Here is an 18,239-nt window from a genome sequence, read left to right as displayed (position 1 = left end):
GAGACCACTGACTTATATCACCAATCAGATTCTAATTGCAGCCCGTGCTTCTATTTCAAAATCCAAACCATATCGCAATCACCGATAGAATACAGATTGCTTTCGTGCTCTAAAAGGAGAAAAACTGTGCTTGGAATAATTTCCACAAGTATCCTACCACCAGTAACTCAATTACTTATAAAAGACTTAAAGTTAAAGAGAGACAAATTATACAGAAAGCAAAATGTGATTCATGGATTGCTTTTGCCTTAACCATCACAAAAGACACTGACACATGGATCATCTGGAGAAGATACAGGCCCTAAATGGCAAATGTGTTTGGCTCTCCTCTCCGATACTTCATTGGAAAGGATAAGATGTGTCTTCTCCCGAGGAAGCTGCTAATGTGCTAGCAGAATCATTTGTCACAATTTCTTCCTCCGCTTTTTATGCATCCTCCTTCCAGAACATCAAAGCAGATGTAGAACGATATAAAATCAACTTCTCTGCACACCACTCATTTTGTACAACCAACCCTTTACATTAACAGAACTGAAAGATTTATTAAATAGATTATCCAACAGTGCCGCAGGCCCAGATGGTATTCATTGCATTATAATGAAGCATTTACTTGAAAAGGACTTGTGTACCTTGCTGATTTTATACAACTGGAGCTTCTCTGAAAATGCCTATCCTTCTTTCTGACCATTTTTCATTATTGCCATACCAAAACCAGGCAAAGATCCTTCCCTGGTTTCTGTCCCTGGTCTTTATCCACGAGCTGCTTGGGAAAAACTTTTGAAAGGATGATTCATTCAAAGCTCACTTGGATCCTGGAGTCACAGAATCTCCTACCAGATCATCAGTATGGCTTTCGGAAAAACAGATCAACCCTAGATGTACTCATCAAAGGCAAATCTCATATCCGCAATGCCTTTGTGAGGAAACAACATCAAGTCATGGTCAACTTAGATCTTAAAAATGCATTTGACACTACCTGGCATCATTGTATCATTATTGATCTTTACTATTTGGGACTTAGGGGGCCATTTGCCTGAAATAATTCCTGCAGTTGCGCTCTTTTTAGGTCCGATATAAAACTTACTCTCTGCTTCTCACATTCAGGAAGAGGAGGCCCGCAGGGATCAATACTTAGTTCAACACTTTTTTAAATCTGAGTTAGCAGCATGAAAAAGACATCCCAAAAACTGTTGAAACTTATATGTATGCAGATGATCTTACCATTTCCTGTCAGTCTCAAAGTATCAATACCATCGAACGGAGCCAACAACTGTGACAAAAAATGCCCCCTAGTTATTTCAGTCAACTTTGCAGGGGCGTTCAACACCCTTTGGTGGCCAAGTGTCCTTGGCCGACTGCGACAAGTGCAACTCCCTAACAACCACTATCACTGCATAAAAAACTACCTAACAAACAGAAGTGTAGTAGTCCAGGCACCTTATTGCCAAGTGAAGAAGAAAATCTACCGAGGTTGTCCCCAGGGCTCGGTTCTTGGCCTGCTGCTCTGGACCTATGTCCTGGATGAGTTCCTGGGTATGGACCTTGGGGAGGTCCACACTCAGGCCTATGTAGATGATCTGTCACTAATATTGGCTGCTGACTCAAGAGCTCAACTTGAAACCTATGCAAATCGTGCCCTCACCATCCTTATGGACTGGGTACAACTCCACCACCTCACAATATCACCCACAAAATCTCAATCCATCTTGCTAAAAGGCTCCCTGGCACCAACAAGACCACCACAGATGAAGATCCATGGCATTACAGTCAAACTTGTCACTTAACCAAAAGCACCTAGGAATAATAATAGATACGAACCTATCCTTCCTCCCTCACCTGAACTATATACAAAGAAAGATCAAGACCTACATGGCAATGGTTCCCTGCCGAGACTGGGGGTTGAAAAAATGCACATTGGCTCTCTTTTATAAAGCCGCATTCATTCCCACAATTGGGGCATGGTTTCACAAGGCCTCCACTGTAGTCAATAAGAGAAAATTGGAGTCCATTCACAGGTCAATTCTTCTTAACATGACAAGGGCATGTAACACGGTTAGCATGCAGGTACTGGAAGGGGTGCTACCCCTTTACTTGGAGGTCACACATGTTGGTGGAATGCTCTACCAACTCAATAGGGACAAACCCACTACCTATATCGACCATACAACAGATCCATTAAGCAACAGACCCAGCAAGAAAAGAAGACTTCTGATCTACCTACAACAAATTTGGCAGGAAAGGTGGACAACCTTCACCAAAGGAGAAATAACTCGAAAATTTTTACCGGGCATCAACAGAGTATTTCCCAAGTCCCCAACCTGGTTTTCACCAGAACTACAAACTACCTATCTTCTAACTGGACATGGTGCCATCCACAGAAAACTCACCATGCTAGACATCGAAAACAACCTCCTATGTGCATGTGGCTCCCAAGAAACCTGGGACCATTTGAGGTTCGACTGCCATCTGTATGAAGATCTCCGAGTCCTTCTCATCACTAAGCTCCAGTACAATCCCAGGAACACTGCCTAATTGATGACAAAGAGAACTACAAACCATTCACAAAGTTTGCCCAAGACTTGTTCACAAGGCACAGGGACCCTACCACAACCAAGAAACTTGGCAACTACTTAGCACGACCAGAACAACCTCATCACTATGAACCCTGCACTGAACCTCAGCCTGAACAGCAACACTGGAAAAACTGATTAAGAAACAACCACTAAAAAAAAAAAAAAATCTGATCACAAAACTGAACAGACTCTTCGCTTCCTCTACAAAGATCTGATGTAACAAACATTAAACTATATACTCTCCCATCAGGACCAAAACTGCATGTAACAAACTGTGTTGGTTGAAGCCAAAACTGATGTCTCATCTTCCTCTTATCACGATAAAAGACAAACACCAAAACTGACTCTCCAATCAGACCACAGCTATGCTGTCAGTTGGCAGCCCTGGCTGGACACCCTGTGAAAACCAAGACTTTGAATGAGCTAAGCTGCCACCTCGCCAATTGGTGATCTGGGTAGGGCACCTAGCCTCACCCACTTCCTTTCCCTATCCTGGTGGGGGAGGGGATGATCCACTGTCTCCTTCCTTTCCTGCAACCCTCTACTTTCTCCTGGTGGGGGGGGGGCATAGGTCTCTCTCCCTTATTCTATCTGTACACTAGCGCACGTCCCACACATCCAAATTTAAATTTGACAAAATTAAACTGCGTTCATCAGGCTTTTCCAATTCTAGCGTTATCTCCCCATTTTTTTTTTTTTTTAGGCCCCTAGCCACTGAAATCTCAGGAAATTAGGTGGCAGGGCCTGCCAGAGTAAAAGATTACTGGTGTACCTGGTCTGCCTCCACGGGCTTAGTGTGGGCAACATTGGGACCCACCAGGGTCCCAGCGGCTAAACTGTTGTTGTTATTTGGTTTTTAGGAGCATTAGCAACTAAAGCCATATTGCTCCGGGGATATGCGGTGGTCATTCCCTGACCTTTCCGCATCCTCCATATTTGGTGGTCACGGGCTTGAACCCCGGTCTAATCAAGAAGCGTGTGCTACGCACTGCTGCTCCTGTCCACCTGGCTACGGAGGCGGCCTAGTGGCTAAATGGCCAGAAGAACAATGGTACATGACACTACACACCGCAATATCCATACACTTTTAAATCTCTGGCCTGTATAGTGTACTGTATCAAATGACAATGTAAACTATGTGGAGATGGGGGAATCCCCTGGTGCCATTAGACCTTAAACACACTATACACTAGTAAATAAAAATAGAATTGTGGACTTTATGGAATGGTTACCAGCTATCAGAAAAGAAATGCACTCCCACTCAATTTTGCAAGCATTGGGCACTCCATCCTGATCCTGAATTGCAAATAAATCATACTCCAATACTGCTTGTTACCACTGTTAGATTTCTTGGACTGATATTAGATAGCAAGCTTAATTTCCAAGCTCACATTACTCATTTATGAAATATTTGTCTAAAGCATTTGAATATACTTTGGTCGATCTCATCCATGTCTTTAGGAGCTGATTGGTATACTTTACTGCATCTTTACAGAACTTTAATCCATTCATGCCTAGACTATGGTTGTCCGGTTTATGACTCTGCCAGAAGCACTACTTTACAACAGTTGAATGTCATCCAGCACAGTGCTCTGAGGACTGCACTTAGAACTTTCAGGACTTTTCCAATCCAAAGTCTTTATACTGAAGTGCATGATCCCCATTACATCTTTGTAGAAAAACACTACTGCTCCACTATGCTGCTAAGATCCAGAGTCTTTCATTGCACCCCAGTTGGGAGTTTCTTTATAATACTAGGTGGGTTTCCTTCTATGAGAGTAAGCCAAATGAGAATTGACCGGCTTCACTCAGGATTAAAGAGCTTGTCCAGAGTTGGGATATTGACTTAAATGATATTTTTCAGGACACAAGTGCACCTGTTCCTCCTTGAATGTACATTCCTGCCTCTTACGATGTACATCTATGATGGGGAAAGAATGTCATACCTCCCTGCAATATCAGGCAGTTGCATTCAGCTCACATTACTCTAAACTTGTATGCCTGTAAAATCTACACTGATGGATCAAAAACTGAAACTACAGTAGGTGCTGCAGCAGTTTTTCCTTCACTTATAGTTACAGCCTCATTACTACCACCAGCCTGCAGCATCTTCACTACTGAATTATACGCCATCAAGTTAGCACTTAGTAAGATTATAGAGCTTTCAATCTCACCTGCTATAATTTACACTAACTCCCTCAGTGCTGTCTCTGCTATAAGAAAGAATTTCTCCTTCTCTCATCCTACATTGAAACACATTCATTCTCAGCTATACTCTTGCAGTGTGTCCAATCAGTCAATCAATCAGTTTTTGCTGGATCCTTGGCCATTCTAGCATTCCGGGAAATGAAAGTGCTGACTTTGCTGTTAAACATCCTCAACCGGCTCTCTCACAACATCCTCAGGTTCCTTACACTGACTACAAGTCTGTAATCTGCAAAGCGTGCTACAATAAATGGTTACAGATCTGGAAAAGTAACATCAACAATAAACTTTACCAGATAAAACAAGATCCAAAGCTATGGCTGTCTGGCTTCCGATGAAACAGACAAGAGGAAGTGGTAGTGGCAAGACTCAGAATTGGACACACTCATCATACTGATCTCTTCCTATTACTGGGAGAAAATCCACCGTAGTGCTCATACTGTCAAAGACAACTTCATTTTCTGATTGATTATCCTTTACATTCAACCATCCGGTCAAACATCTTTCAGCTACTTTCCACGTTGAATATCTCACATGATCTATTTCATTTTATAGGAAATGAAGCAAATACAGGGTGTCTCAAAAATATTGGTACAAACGTTTAGGGGAGGTAGGTATCATCTAAAGGAATGTGAATTTCATAGGAACCCTTAACTGGAAACGTCATGGGAAAGTAGTAGCAGAGGCACAAGAAGCATAAATGACACAAGACAGTAATTAGTGGCAAACATTTATTTGACATAATATTAACAATGGAGTATGAGATGGATGCATTTCATGATGTTACAATAGATGCTCGAAGGTTCCAACCATGAGACGTGATGCATGCGTGACACCAACACAGCATGGATTGGCAGACAAGGTCGAACACACCTGGAGTTTCTTTGATAGTAGCAGCAGCGCAGACGAGTATCGCCACGAGATCCATTTCCATCTCCACAGGCGATTCATACATGATAAATTTGAGGGCCCCCCACAGAAAGAAATCAAAGCTCGATAAATCAGGTGAGTGTGGGGACCAGGCAACAGGTCCACCACGGCCAATCCATCGACGCCCAAAACGCTTGTTCAAATGGTCATGAACACACCTTTCATAATGGGCAGGTACCGTGTTGAAACCAAATGTTGTGACTCACATTTGCTGGAACATCGTCAAGTAACCCTGGTAGAACTTGTTCAAGAAAGATCCGATATTTAGCGGAGTTTGTGCGGGATGGTAACAGGTATGGGCCGACTAAGCAGTCACCGACCATACCTGCCCATACATTTATTGCGAAGCGATGTTGTGCTGCATGGGGGCGCACACCTTGTGGGTTGTTGTGAGCCCACACACGAGCATTGTGCTGATTGAGTAAACCTTCCTAAGTGAAATAAGCCTCATCCGTGAACAAAACATAGGCTGGAAAATTCAAGTCTTGAACACTTTCTTGGAGAAACCACATGTGCAGGGTGATCTTGGGGGAGCCCTTTGGAGATGAAAGAGGCGTAAGGAATCGTCGTGCCAGACACGCTGTACACTGCAACGAGACACTCCTAAAGCAGAGGCAATGGCATGTGTGCTGGTAGTAGGATTATTCTGGACGGCATTCAACACACTTTCTTCCATGGCGGGAGTTCGCGTCGAACGTGGTCTGCCCGCACTACTCCTGTTACCTCTAAATGACCCATAATCGCACAAATTTTGATGCACACATGCAAACAAACGGTGGTCCGGTACATGTCTGTCTGGGAAGTGTTCTCCATAAATTCATTGAGTGGCTCGTCCATTGCCCTCTGCTAATCCATACAGTAGGTGCATGTCTGCCAGCTCACAGTTCGTATATCGATGCATGCTCTTCATGCGGCGACTACTGCTTGAATGAGTAAACCAGAAATTTTCCTTCTCGCGAACTGATGAACAACGCCATCTACCGACTTATGGTGACGTTTCTGGTTATAGGTTCATATGCGATTCACATTCCTTTAGATGTTATCTACCTCCCCTAAATGTTTATACTAATATTTTTGAGACACCCTGTATAGACAAACATTTGATATATTTAAAATGTATTGGCCTGTACAGGAGGATATAATTTAACATCGATAACATGTTGCCTCTACATAAACTATGAACAGACAAAATTTGGCCACAGCATTCCTTGTGCCGTTAAACCCAATACCACAACAACAACATCTCGGGCAGTATCCTAGGCCTCTGAAAATCAAAAGAGACCGAGACTAAATGCTCTGACTTAAGAAAGGCATCACGAATATGGTCTCCAATAAGATTAAATGGTCTAAAGTGGATCTATGTCTTTGGAAAGCACACTGCACTTTTTAAGAGCAGGTGGTCAGTTTCCAGGTGTTACAGCAGCTGGGCATTTATGGTTCTCTACAACACCTTACATAAACAACTTGTGAGTGCTATGGAATGGTGTAACTTTGGGATCTTTACATGCCTTAAGAAAGAGTATTATAACTGCTTTATGCCAAGAGTCTGTGAATTGCTCATCTAAAAAAAGATCCTATTAAAGAAGGTTGTTATTTGGTTTTTAGGAGCATTAGCAACTAAGGCCATATTGCTCCGGGGATATGCAGTGGTCATTCTCTGACCTTTCCGCATTTGGTGGTCATGGGCTCGAACCCCGGTCTAATCAAGAAGCGTGTGCTACACACTGCCACTCCTGACCACCTCCTATTATAGAAGGAGAGTAACATTCAAGTGCTACTGCTGAAAGGTACTCAATCATATCATATCAAACATATTATACACCCAACAGCACTCACTGTGGATCAAGTGAGTGCAACATGCAGTTCTACCAAGGTAAAGGGGTCTGTTATAAGGTACTTTTGTTTTGGAAAGAATGCTAATTCCTCATTTTTTCAGTTCTCTCTTTTAAAGCAAGAAAGCTTGAAGGAGCAGATGTTGCTGCCAAAATATTTGCTGAGGTTTCCCCTAAAGCATGATTGCAGTTGGATTAGCAATAGCAATTCCACAGCCACAACATGGGCACATTTGAAAACTATAAAAGTTTTGAAAACTATAAAAGGGTAGTGTTGAAAATAACTCCATGGTTTAATTAGCTCCTTTCAAGCTATAGTACAGGTTGGAATTCACCAAGGTTTGATATGATGGGGGAAGTTTGTTGATGTTTTCGGAATAGTATATGTTGCCACCTGAATAATGTTCTCCATAACATATGTTACCACAAAGTTTAAGTGGTTTCTGACTGACTTTGAGTGGATCAATTTGTACCAACTAAGGAAAGTTAGTCCAGTTAGTTAGCTTGACATAACTTCAACTGTTTTGCCCTTGATGTAACTTCAACTGTTCTGTCAAAAGGGGATTATCGATAACCTCCTATATTAACTCAAAAAGATGGGTGAGCAAATAGATAGATCTATAGCAGAAAAAGTATATCTAGATGCATGAATGTAGGTACCAGTTCCAATACTGAGAATGGAGAGGTCATTGTGATGAAGCATTGCTTTCAATGAGAGCTCTGTTATTAATATCAGAATTTAATCTTAGGAAATATCAAGCGAGTGCAACATGCAGTGGTAAATACATAGAGCAGACTATTAAAATAAATTATAATGTACAGCAGATGGCTCTAAGTTGGTGATAAAAGAAACCCATTGTAAGGGGTTGCCCATGAGGACTGCTCATGAAGAATGATACAAAATCAAAAATGAGAAACAGACTTGACATTTCAGGCAGACATTTGCTGTGAACTGTCAGTTTTGGCACCTAATTTCAGCAAAAATCACCTGAAAATCTGTAGCAGCAGGTATCTCATTAAATTCACTGAGTAAGTCTATTTTTTATTTTTTAATTTGGAGTCTTAATAATACATTTTTTTTAGTTTAAAATTATAAGAGTAGTGATTATAACCAAAAAATAATACAGATGAGTACACATGTGCAAAAAAGGTTTAGGCATAGTGTTCTATGCCTAAACCTCGGCCAAAAGAGGTTGAGATCCACTGCCTTAAAGGATTTAGGATAAGTTTTTTTAAATGTTCTTGTACTCTGGCATGACCACCAGGCCAGAAGAGTTTACAATAAATCATAAATACAATCATTAATCATATTTGGCAGTCATCAAATTTAAACCATGGTTCATTCAAAGAGCATGTGCTACTGCACTCTTTCCCCTGACTACTTGGCTTCATCAGGTCTCTTAATGGACAATAACATATCCTGCTTCAATTCATGTTGGAGGCTGTGAGAAACTAGTAGATGTCAGTGTTCCATCCTTATGTATTGATATACACCTAACTGTGGTTACACTTTGCTTCTTAGCTCTCCACCAATTTCCTCCTCATATATATGGAGGTTTCACTCAGATATCACACCACACAATGTATTCGGAATTTTGTATGGAATAACTACAATCAGTATTCTTCCAAAGTTTGTGGCTTTTAGTAGCTGTTTCAAATACTAGAAACTTCTAGAACTAGAAGTTTCTATAAGAATATCCTCTGAATGCAAGCACTTTATTGATTTAAGGGTCTTGTCAATCGTTCCTAGATAAAGAAGGGCAACATGTTGCCAATCACCTGATGAATGTATAACTAGGAATAGGTGTTACTGATGGATTTTTGTCAGTCCTCTGTCTTTTAGAAGAGGTGGTACCTCTGGTGTTTCCAGATTGATTAGGTGGAGTGTCTTTAAAGAGGACCCCCAGAGGAATCGATGTTTACATTACTCATTTTGCTCCTTTAGCCCTGGGAGAACATCTCTTTCTATCCAAGTTTCCAGCCATGCCAAGTGGACGCTGGAGCAGTTCTGCCTGTGATCAAGGGAGCAAAAGGAGATACAGAACATTGCTAGTGGACTGCAGTGATGCATTTTTAAGTTTAACTCAAATGGGCAAACTGTAAACCAAATTTTTATGAAGAGGTTCCAAAGAAACAGAGAAAAAATCTACAGAAACAATCACAACAATGGCAATAAGGAGCCTGGATTTTGCACCCATAGAAGAATATTTCAGTGGTACCTCACTTTACCTATTCATTAGGTCTGTTCCAAGACTTTTTTTTTTTTTTTTGAAACTGAAACCTTCCCTTAAGGGATAAGGATGTTTTTAGAATGTGGAGGGCCTAACTGAAAACACACTTTAAAGTGTGTTTTCAGTTATACTCACTATATTCATTCAAGAGGCCAGAGGATTATAATTAGAAGAGATTTGTTTGAAAAAATATATATGTATGATTTTTTCTCCCCAAAATAAATTTAGTCCTGGAACTTTTTTTTTTTTTTTGATCAGATCTAATACATATTAGAATGAGCTATGAATGCTGTATGGAGCTGGAAAACTAAGAAAACAATGGAACTAAGTCCTTGGGTGAGTGAAAGCCAATTAATTTTTGAGAGATTAAGAATTGTGTTTCTAACTCTCTCACAAAAATTATTATTATTTGTAATTTCCCACATTTTGTGAATAACTGAAAAGTGACTGAATTTTCTCTCAATTGTGGTGCATACCATTAATATAACTTCACTTATATGAGCTGAAAACAATTGTTTAATTAGTTAACTTCTAACTAAAGAATAATAAAGTGATTCAATAAACACCCAGGATGTTAAAAGTATATTAGTCTTTAATAATATAATGTGAAAATTTAATGTTGGATTAATTGCACTATTTCAGTATATAACTTGTAAATGTACTTACTGTGCGGGAACTTTTAATAAATAATTTCTTTCTTCCAAAACTGTATTCAGAGGCATGAATTGGAAGATCCCTAAGTAAATGGGTTACCCCTTCTACAGGTAGTCCAGACCAGCTGGGCCATGTGTGGATGGAAAGCATTTTGTACCGTTGTAAGAATGCTTCATAGTCTTGGCGGCATGAATATCCTGCTCGTCTTACCTTTACATTTTCCATAAGACTAAAATAAATAAAAATATTTATACAGACATATGCACAAAATATATATGTGTACTCTAAATAATTTTCAAACCTAAAGTTAAATAATGATTTCATATTTTCCAATAGCAGATTATTATTGTTCTTGACTTTAGACCCAAAATCAATGTTAAATTCCTACTAAATTTAGTATTAGTAAAGGTCAAAAGATGCAAAGAAGTTGGTTTTTAGTGATTACTTTTCTATACACTATTTCTAATGATGCTCTTCCCCCCACCAGAGGTACTAATACAGCTACTCCTTCATCACCCCAGGGGCTCACATCTGGTGAGTATGGGCTTGGCACACACACACACAGGGGTCCTGAGCTGGATATCATCGTTCTTTTGTTTTTTTTTGGCTGGAGCAGCATAAGCCTCAGGCTTCCTTGCACCATATGGCTAATAATAATAATAATAATAATTTCACCAAGTTATGAACTACAGCCACCCAGAAAGGCAGTTTATTCTGGGGATCAACAAGCACTAATTAAATTTAAATTTTGTGAGGTCCAGTCCATTAGTTCTTACCATTAGTTTCTATGTATTGGTAAAATTATGCAAGGAAACAAATTATGTGGTTTAAAACTGAGACAGTATTTAAATTCTATACAGTGGGACCAACTGATGATGTTACCAACAGCAAATTCAAAATGGGAAGCATTCAAAGAACTTATCTTGGAAGCTACTAGGCTTTACATACCAACTAAGAAATATTGTTCAAGGTTTAGGCCAAAATGGATGTCAGATGAACTAATGAGGCATATGGCAGAGAAGAAAAATGCATGGGATACTTACAAATTAACACATGACACAGAAGCCTATGATAGATACAAGTTGATATGCAACCAAGTTACAAAGGAGGTTAGGCAGGCGAAGGCAGATTACGAGAAATCCTTGGCAAGGGTTGCAAAGAAAAACAGCAAAGAGTTCTTTACTTATGTAAACTCTAGAAGGAAGGGGATGAATCAGATTGGTCCACTTGATATTGATGGGTCAACTGTTGATGATCCTGCTCAGGTAGCTAACAAACTAAATGAATATTTTGCATCGACATTCACACATGAGGAGTTATTCAGCAAGGGGAATGCCAGAGGTGTATTCAACTCTAGCAGTAAGCTACAGAATCTTGAAATAACTGTGAGTAAAGTGGAGGAGAAACTGTTGAAGATAAACACAAGAAAGGCACCCGGGGTGGATGGGATCTATCCAGTTATATTAAAGGAGGCAGCAAAGGAAGTAAGCAAACCCTTAGCCATAATTATGAGAGCTTCCTTGGACTCAGGGGAGGTACCCATAGACTGGAAATGTGCAAATGTGACCCCAATTCACAAAGGAGGATCAAAGGCTGACACAAGTAATTATAGACCTGTGAGCTTAACTTCTGTTCCAGGAAAATTAATGGAGGCACTGGTTAAAGAAGCACTGCAGGATCATTTAGACAAGACTTCAGTTATAGCTCAGACACAGCATGGTTTTGTTAAGGGGAAGTCTTGCCTGACCAACTTGATTGGATACTATGATGCAGTCACAAAAGAACTGGATGCAGGGAATAACTTTGATATTATATACTTGGATCTTAGAAAGGCTTTTGATACTGTTGCACATGGAAGACTGCTGCACAAATTGGAGCAGTGTGACATTGGAGGCAAATTGCTGCTATGGATAAAGGGGTGGTTGAGGGGGAGAAGACAGAGAGTGGTAATCAATGGACACTGCTCATCGTGGACTAATGTTATTAGTGGAGTCCCTCAGGGCTCAGTGTTGGGTCCATTATTGTTTTCTGTATTTATAAATGATATTGATGATGGTATATCAAGCTTAATGTCCAAGTTTGCAGATGATACAAAGGTTGGTAGGGTTGTCAAGGACACTACTGACACTATGCTGCTGCAACAGGATCTGGAAAGGTTGAGCAGATGGGCTGAGAGGTGGCAAATGAAGTTTAACATTGACAAATGTAAAGTACTACACATGGGAAAAAGCAACCCCAGAGCAACGTATCAACTCTGTGGTACTACACTGACAGTGGTAGAGAATGAAAGGGACTTGGGGGTGATTGTGCAGGCAGATATGAAGTGCTCTGAGCAGTGCAGACGGGCTGCAAGAGTAGCTCATGGAGTATTGTCAATGATATACAGGAATTTTTCCAGCAGGGATAAGGAGGTGATTATTCCATTGTATAAGGCAATGGTCAGGCCACACCTAGAGTACTGTATACAGGTCTGGAGGCCTCATTTCAAGAAGGATGTAGAGCTGCTGGAACGAGTACAGAGAAGGGCAACAAGATTAGTGAATGGAACAAAGGGGTGCTCTTACGAAGAAAGGCTTAAGTTTTGCAAATTACAATGTCTGGAGACTAGGCACCAGCGAGGTGATCTGATAGAGGTGTATAAAGCCTTGAATGGTTTAAGCATGCTCAATGCTGATGGGATTCTTCCTCTAGCTCAGAAAAATCACCTGAGAGGGCATAAATTCAAATTGAGGAAAGACAGATGTAGGATAGACGTGCAGAAATTTGCCTTTAGCCAGCGGGTGGTTGGTTGGTGGAACAGACTGCCATCCCTTGTGGTGGAGGTTGATAGCCTAAATAAGTTTAAGGCTCAGCTGGACAGGTATTTTGAACGAACAGAGGGGTGATGTGGAAGTGGGTTTTTTTTTTTTTTTTTTTGGCTGATGCTGCATAAGCTTGCTTTCTTGCATAAAATGCCTCTACTAATGCTAATGCTAAAAAAAAAAAAAAAGTAGCCAATATCTTTCCTCTTTCATATACCCATTTCTTTTAAATATTTGTCCAATCCTTTTATAAATTTAGATGAACTGAATTATGTTGCAATTTATTAAAACAGTTAGTCACTCTTTGGTAAAATAAACATTTCTGATCATTTATTCAATTTATTCTGCAATTATCCCCTCTCAATTTAAATTGTCTCTTTGTGTATGTCACATGATTAAGGGTAAAGATGCTCCTAGTAATTCAGTTTAATCAATCTTCTTAAAGTTAAATGCCTTAATCAGGTCACCCTGGAAATGCCTTATTTCAAAACCTGTAACTCACAGAATTCTAGCATTCTTAACAAGAAAGCCATTATAAAACTCTCTCTTTGTGCATTCAACCAGTCTTGTTGCTCTTCTGTATCCTATCTAACAGGTACACATCTTTCCTAAAATGGAGTCTCCAAGATAGTATGTAATATTCAAGATACATAACTTAACTTATACAATACTAGACCCCTCATCCAGAAAGCTTGGGGCCAGAGGCTTTCTGGATTTTATGTGCTTAGCATGAGAAATCAAAACATGTGCAAAACAATTAAATCTAATATTAAGGATTACTTTATTAAAAAGTGTTAGTAAATTAAAAATTTTAATACCACTATAATCAAATCAACCAAATACACAGAAGAAGAATATAAATATTAAAATAGTTGAGTTACAAAATAAAAATACAGTACATATAAAATCCTAAAAATTAAATATAGATAACTATTAAAAAGTACAGTAGAACCAGGATAAGAAATTCCCACATAAGAAGTTTTCCCCCGTACTAGATTTGATTTCTTAAGTCCCAATTTCACCTCTATATATTGTTATGTATTATTTTACCACATATGACGTTTCCCGGGTAAAACGTTTTCCCACATAAAAAGTTTGTGATAAAGAATACACAGTGTATTATTATAATGCATTTTCCCACTTAATATGTTTTATAAATATAGAAATTCTTTATTTTTAATATTAAAAAATATTAAAAAGTACAAACATTTTGGCAATCGAATAAGTTAGTGCCAAGCATCATTTTAGTTTGTAGTAAACCACCAAAGTAGGTAGGTGAAATGGTGTCGTTACTTACATCTCATATTGTGAATACCTTCACAAGTTGCCCTGATATTGCACTACCTCCAATAAGCAAAGATTCACCACTGAGAAGACTAATGTTACTTATTCTTGGCAGATACTACCACCCTTGGGTGGTGGTATCTGCCGAGAATAAGTAACAGTCGATTCTCCACTCCACTGGTGAAGTGTTGCTTATTCGAGAATCCATTGTCAAAGCGTTGCTTATTCTAGGTAGTTCAATATCAGAGCAACTCATTGTGAAGGCATTCACAATATGAGATATCACAAAAAGGATGCCACCTACTTCAGCGATTTACCACAAACTAAAATTATGCTATGCCCTAACTTGTTCTATTATTAAATTTTATGTATGATACCTTCAGCCTTAAAACCTTTTTAGTATAAAAATTTTGATATAATGGAAGTGACGTATTGCATCAATATCCATAATTGGATAGCTTTGACTGCGTGAAGCACAGTGAAGCACTTGCCGTTAAGTTCTGATTTTTCTGAATTACTTATTGGATTGTCCTCTGTCTTATTGTAATTGTGACCTTTTAAGGTATGTTGAACCTCCAAAGAAGCTCATTCTTCCAACTTGGTAATGAGTATATATATTTGGTAATGAGTTTAATGAACAGAATGTTAAACAATTAGAAATCCTCATTTAAAAATATTTCTCATAGATACAAGTAAAATAGTTATAAATTCTGAAATAGTACTTAAAATTATCTTTAACTTAAGTATGTGTATCTTTTCATTCTCATTTGTGTAGTTAATATTTCATACCCTTAGATGGTCATTTTCCCTTCTAAGAAGTTTCCCGCGTAAGAAGTTCTAAACCTACAGTCCCTTGGAAAACTTCTTATCCAGGTTCTACTGTATATAATAAAAGACACTAGAATCTCAGTATGAGGGATTTGAAATTTTTTCCTCCCAGATATTGGTAATTTTTTCTTATTTTTAATGTGTGTGTGTGGTATGGTTGTTTATTGGCGCATTAGCTGCTATGGCTATAGTGGGCCTATTCATAGGAGTATTAAAAATAATTAATAATGAAGCCAGTTTAAATTAGTTTCATTCTGAAACCTATTCATAAAAGATGATACACTCCAATTTGTTTTAAAAAGCAGAAAAGTTTGTTAACATTTGCGTCCTCTCCAAGACATGATGTAATGTCAATGGTTCTCGACGATTAGCCAGATTTTGAAGTATTGCAGCTCGATGTTGTTGATACTGTGGACAGTCAATCAGAATGTGTTTGACTGTTAGATGTTCTAAGCAGTGTGGACACTGAGGAGGATCATCGCCCATTAGTAGATGGAGGTGAGTCAGATGGGTGTGTCCTATTCTCATTCGTGTGAGTACCACTTCTTCCCGCTGCACTGTCTGATTGCTCGCGTGCCAGAACTTTTTGTCTTGTTTCAGCTGGAAAAGTTTGTTATTCGTTTGGTTATGCCATAATTCTGTCCACTGTGCATGGCATGCTGCTTGAATTAAGATATTATAATCGGGCGCTGGAACAGGGACAGAGGTTAGGTCTAAACTTGGACTTTTGGCAGATATATCAGCCACTTCATTCCCTTTCATGCCCGAATGTGCTGGAATCGAGCAAAATTTCACTAGTTGTTGACGATGATAAATCTGCAATAAACACCTGATTTTCATTAAAATATGGTGATTCTTTTGAGATGTATTCTGCATTGCTCTAATTGAGCTGAGAGAGTCAGTGTAAACTATATATTTTGCAGATGGATGTAGAGTCAAATTTTCTAGAGCTAACTGTATTGCATACAGTTCTGCTGAAAAGTAGCTATACTCAGGTGGAAGAGAAACTGATATGATAGCAGAGGGAAACACTGCTGCTGCTCCAACAGTTGAAAGAGATTTGGAACCATCCGTATATATCGGCAAGAAGTCAGCACAGGTTTGAATATGGCTAGCATGGAGTTGTTGCACAGTCGCTGCCGGTAGACGATTCTTTCCCCATTGAAGAAAATAGGTATCACAGGTCAGTTGAGGAAAGGTGGTCCATGGTGGATGAGAGTAATTCTTTATCTGCTGCCTATTGTGGAGAGGAACATTCCAATTCTGTGATATTTCAAGGAGCCGTAGGCCAGCTGGTCGTATTTTACTTGGTTTATTTCTGTAGAGATTGAATAGTGGTTGAATAAAAAGGTATGCCTGAATAGGATGCGAAGAGCAAGTCTGTATTTTGGCTGCATATTTAAGTAATAACATTTTTCTACGAAGATGCAAAGGGGGCTCATGAGCTTCAATGTATAGACTCTGAGTTGGAGATCTCCTGTATGCACCAATTTCAATCCGCAGTGTTGAATTATGTTGAATAGGATCCAGTCAGCACAGCACACTCCTTCGGGCAGAATCATAAACTGGAGCACCATAATCTAAACGGGATCTAATCAGTGCTCTATATAAGAGCAGCAAAGTTGTACGATCTGCTCCCCAAGAGAGGGCAGATAAAGCTCTTAGCATGTTGATCTTTTTAAGACAGGCAGTATGTATTAATTTAACATGCTCAAAGAAGTTGAGCTTACTGTCCAGGATTAGTCCCAAGAATTTCATATTGCTGGCAATCGGAATGGTGGAATTTGAAATCCGAAGTTCAGGATCCGCAATTTGCGTTTACAGCAAAAGTGGATCGCAACTGTTTTCTGTTGGGAAAGATGATATCCATTGAGCTCAGCCCACTTTTGAACTTTATTGAGGGACATCTGCAATTGCCTTTTGATAGATCTCATGTTCTGAGAATGGCAAGAAATAGCGAGATCGTCAGCGTAAAGGTAAGCCTCTACAGTATTTGGGAGTATTTTTGTAATGGAATCAATTCTAAGGGCAAACAGGGTTGCACTCAAAACTGATCCTTGCGGTACTCCTTCTTCCTGCGAGAATGTAGCAGAAAGGGAATTTTGATATCTCACCTGGAAAGATCTGCTCTTGAGGAAGTTCCTAATAAATATGAGCAGGTTGCCTCGTAGACCAAGATTACATAGGTCACTGAGAATGCCATACCACCAGGTAGTATCAAATGCCTTCTCTATATCAATGGAGACCATGACAATGTGTTCGTTTTTACACAAAGGCATTGCGAATTTCAGATTCCGCCTTGATCATCAGATCTAGGGATGATCTGTTTTTGCGAAAGCCATGTTGACAATTACTCAGTAGATGTTGAGTTTCAATGATTCAGGTGAGTCGACTATGGATCATTTTTTCAAGAATTTTACCAAGGCAACTTGGTATGGAGGAATCTTATTAGGACTGGAGGAATCTTTTCCAGGTTTCAAAAACGCCAAAACTGTAGCATGGTGCTAAGAGGTTGGATAAATATTTTCCAGGAAGATCCGGTTAAAAAAGATTAGAAGCAGTTGTAAGTTTTTGTCATCGAGATTATTATTATTATTATTATTAGCCATATGGTGCAAGGAAGCCAGAGGCTTATGCTGCACCAGCCAAAAAAAAATTCCAGAGTTACCCTGAGAGAGAGAGAGAGAGAGAGAGAGAGAGAGAGAGAGAGAGAGAGAGAATCAGAAGTAGAAAGGAATCACCAAGAAAGAGAAGAATGATGATATCCAGCTCGGGACCCTGGGTGTGCCAAGCCCATACTCACTAGATGTGAGCCCCCCGGGGTTAAATATGCTGTAGCATGACATAATATATGCTATCTGGCCCAGAGGCACTGTTTCTTGTTGTTCTGATGGCCTGTAA

General features: G+C 39.4%; 1 protein-coding gene across 1 annotated transcript in view; it reads right to left on the bottom strand.

The window, feature by feature from the left end:
* LOC150075139 (unconventional myosin-Ib-like) overlaps positions 1 to 18,239 on the bottom strand; it is a 317,137-nt gene that overhangs the window by 47,179 nt on the left and 251,719 nt on the right. Inside the window, exon 10 of the mRNA XM_090388377.1 lies at positions 10,438 to 10,654. Coding sequence (XP_090244503.1) covers positions 10,438 to 10,654 — 217 coding nt within the window. The remainder of the gene's footprint in view (positions 1 to 10,437; positions 10,655 to 18,239) is intronic.

Source organism: Mastigoproctus giganteus, chromosome 14, assembly GCF_048544385.1.
Source record: "Mastigoproctus giganteus isolate SK-2022 chromosome 14, ASM4854438v1, whole genome shotgun sequence".
In the NCBI taxonomy this organism is placed as follows: Eukaryota; Metazoa; Arthropoda; class Arachnida; order Uropygi; family Thelyphonidae; genus Mastigoproctus; species Mastigoproctus giganteus.
This window is presented reverse-complemented; position numbering and strand designations above follow the sequence as displayed.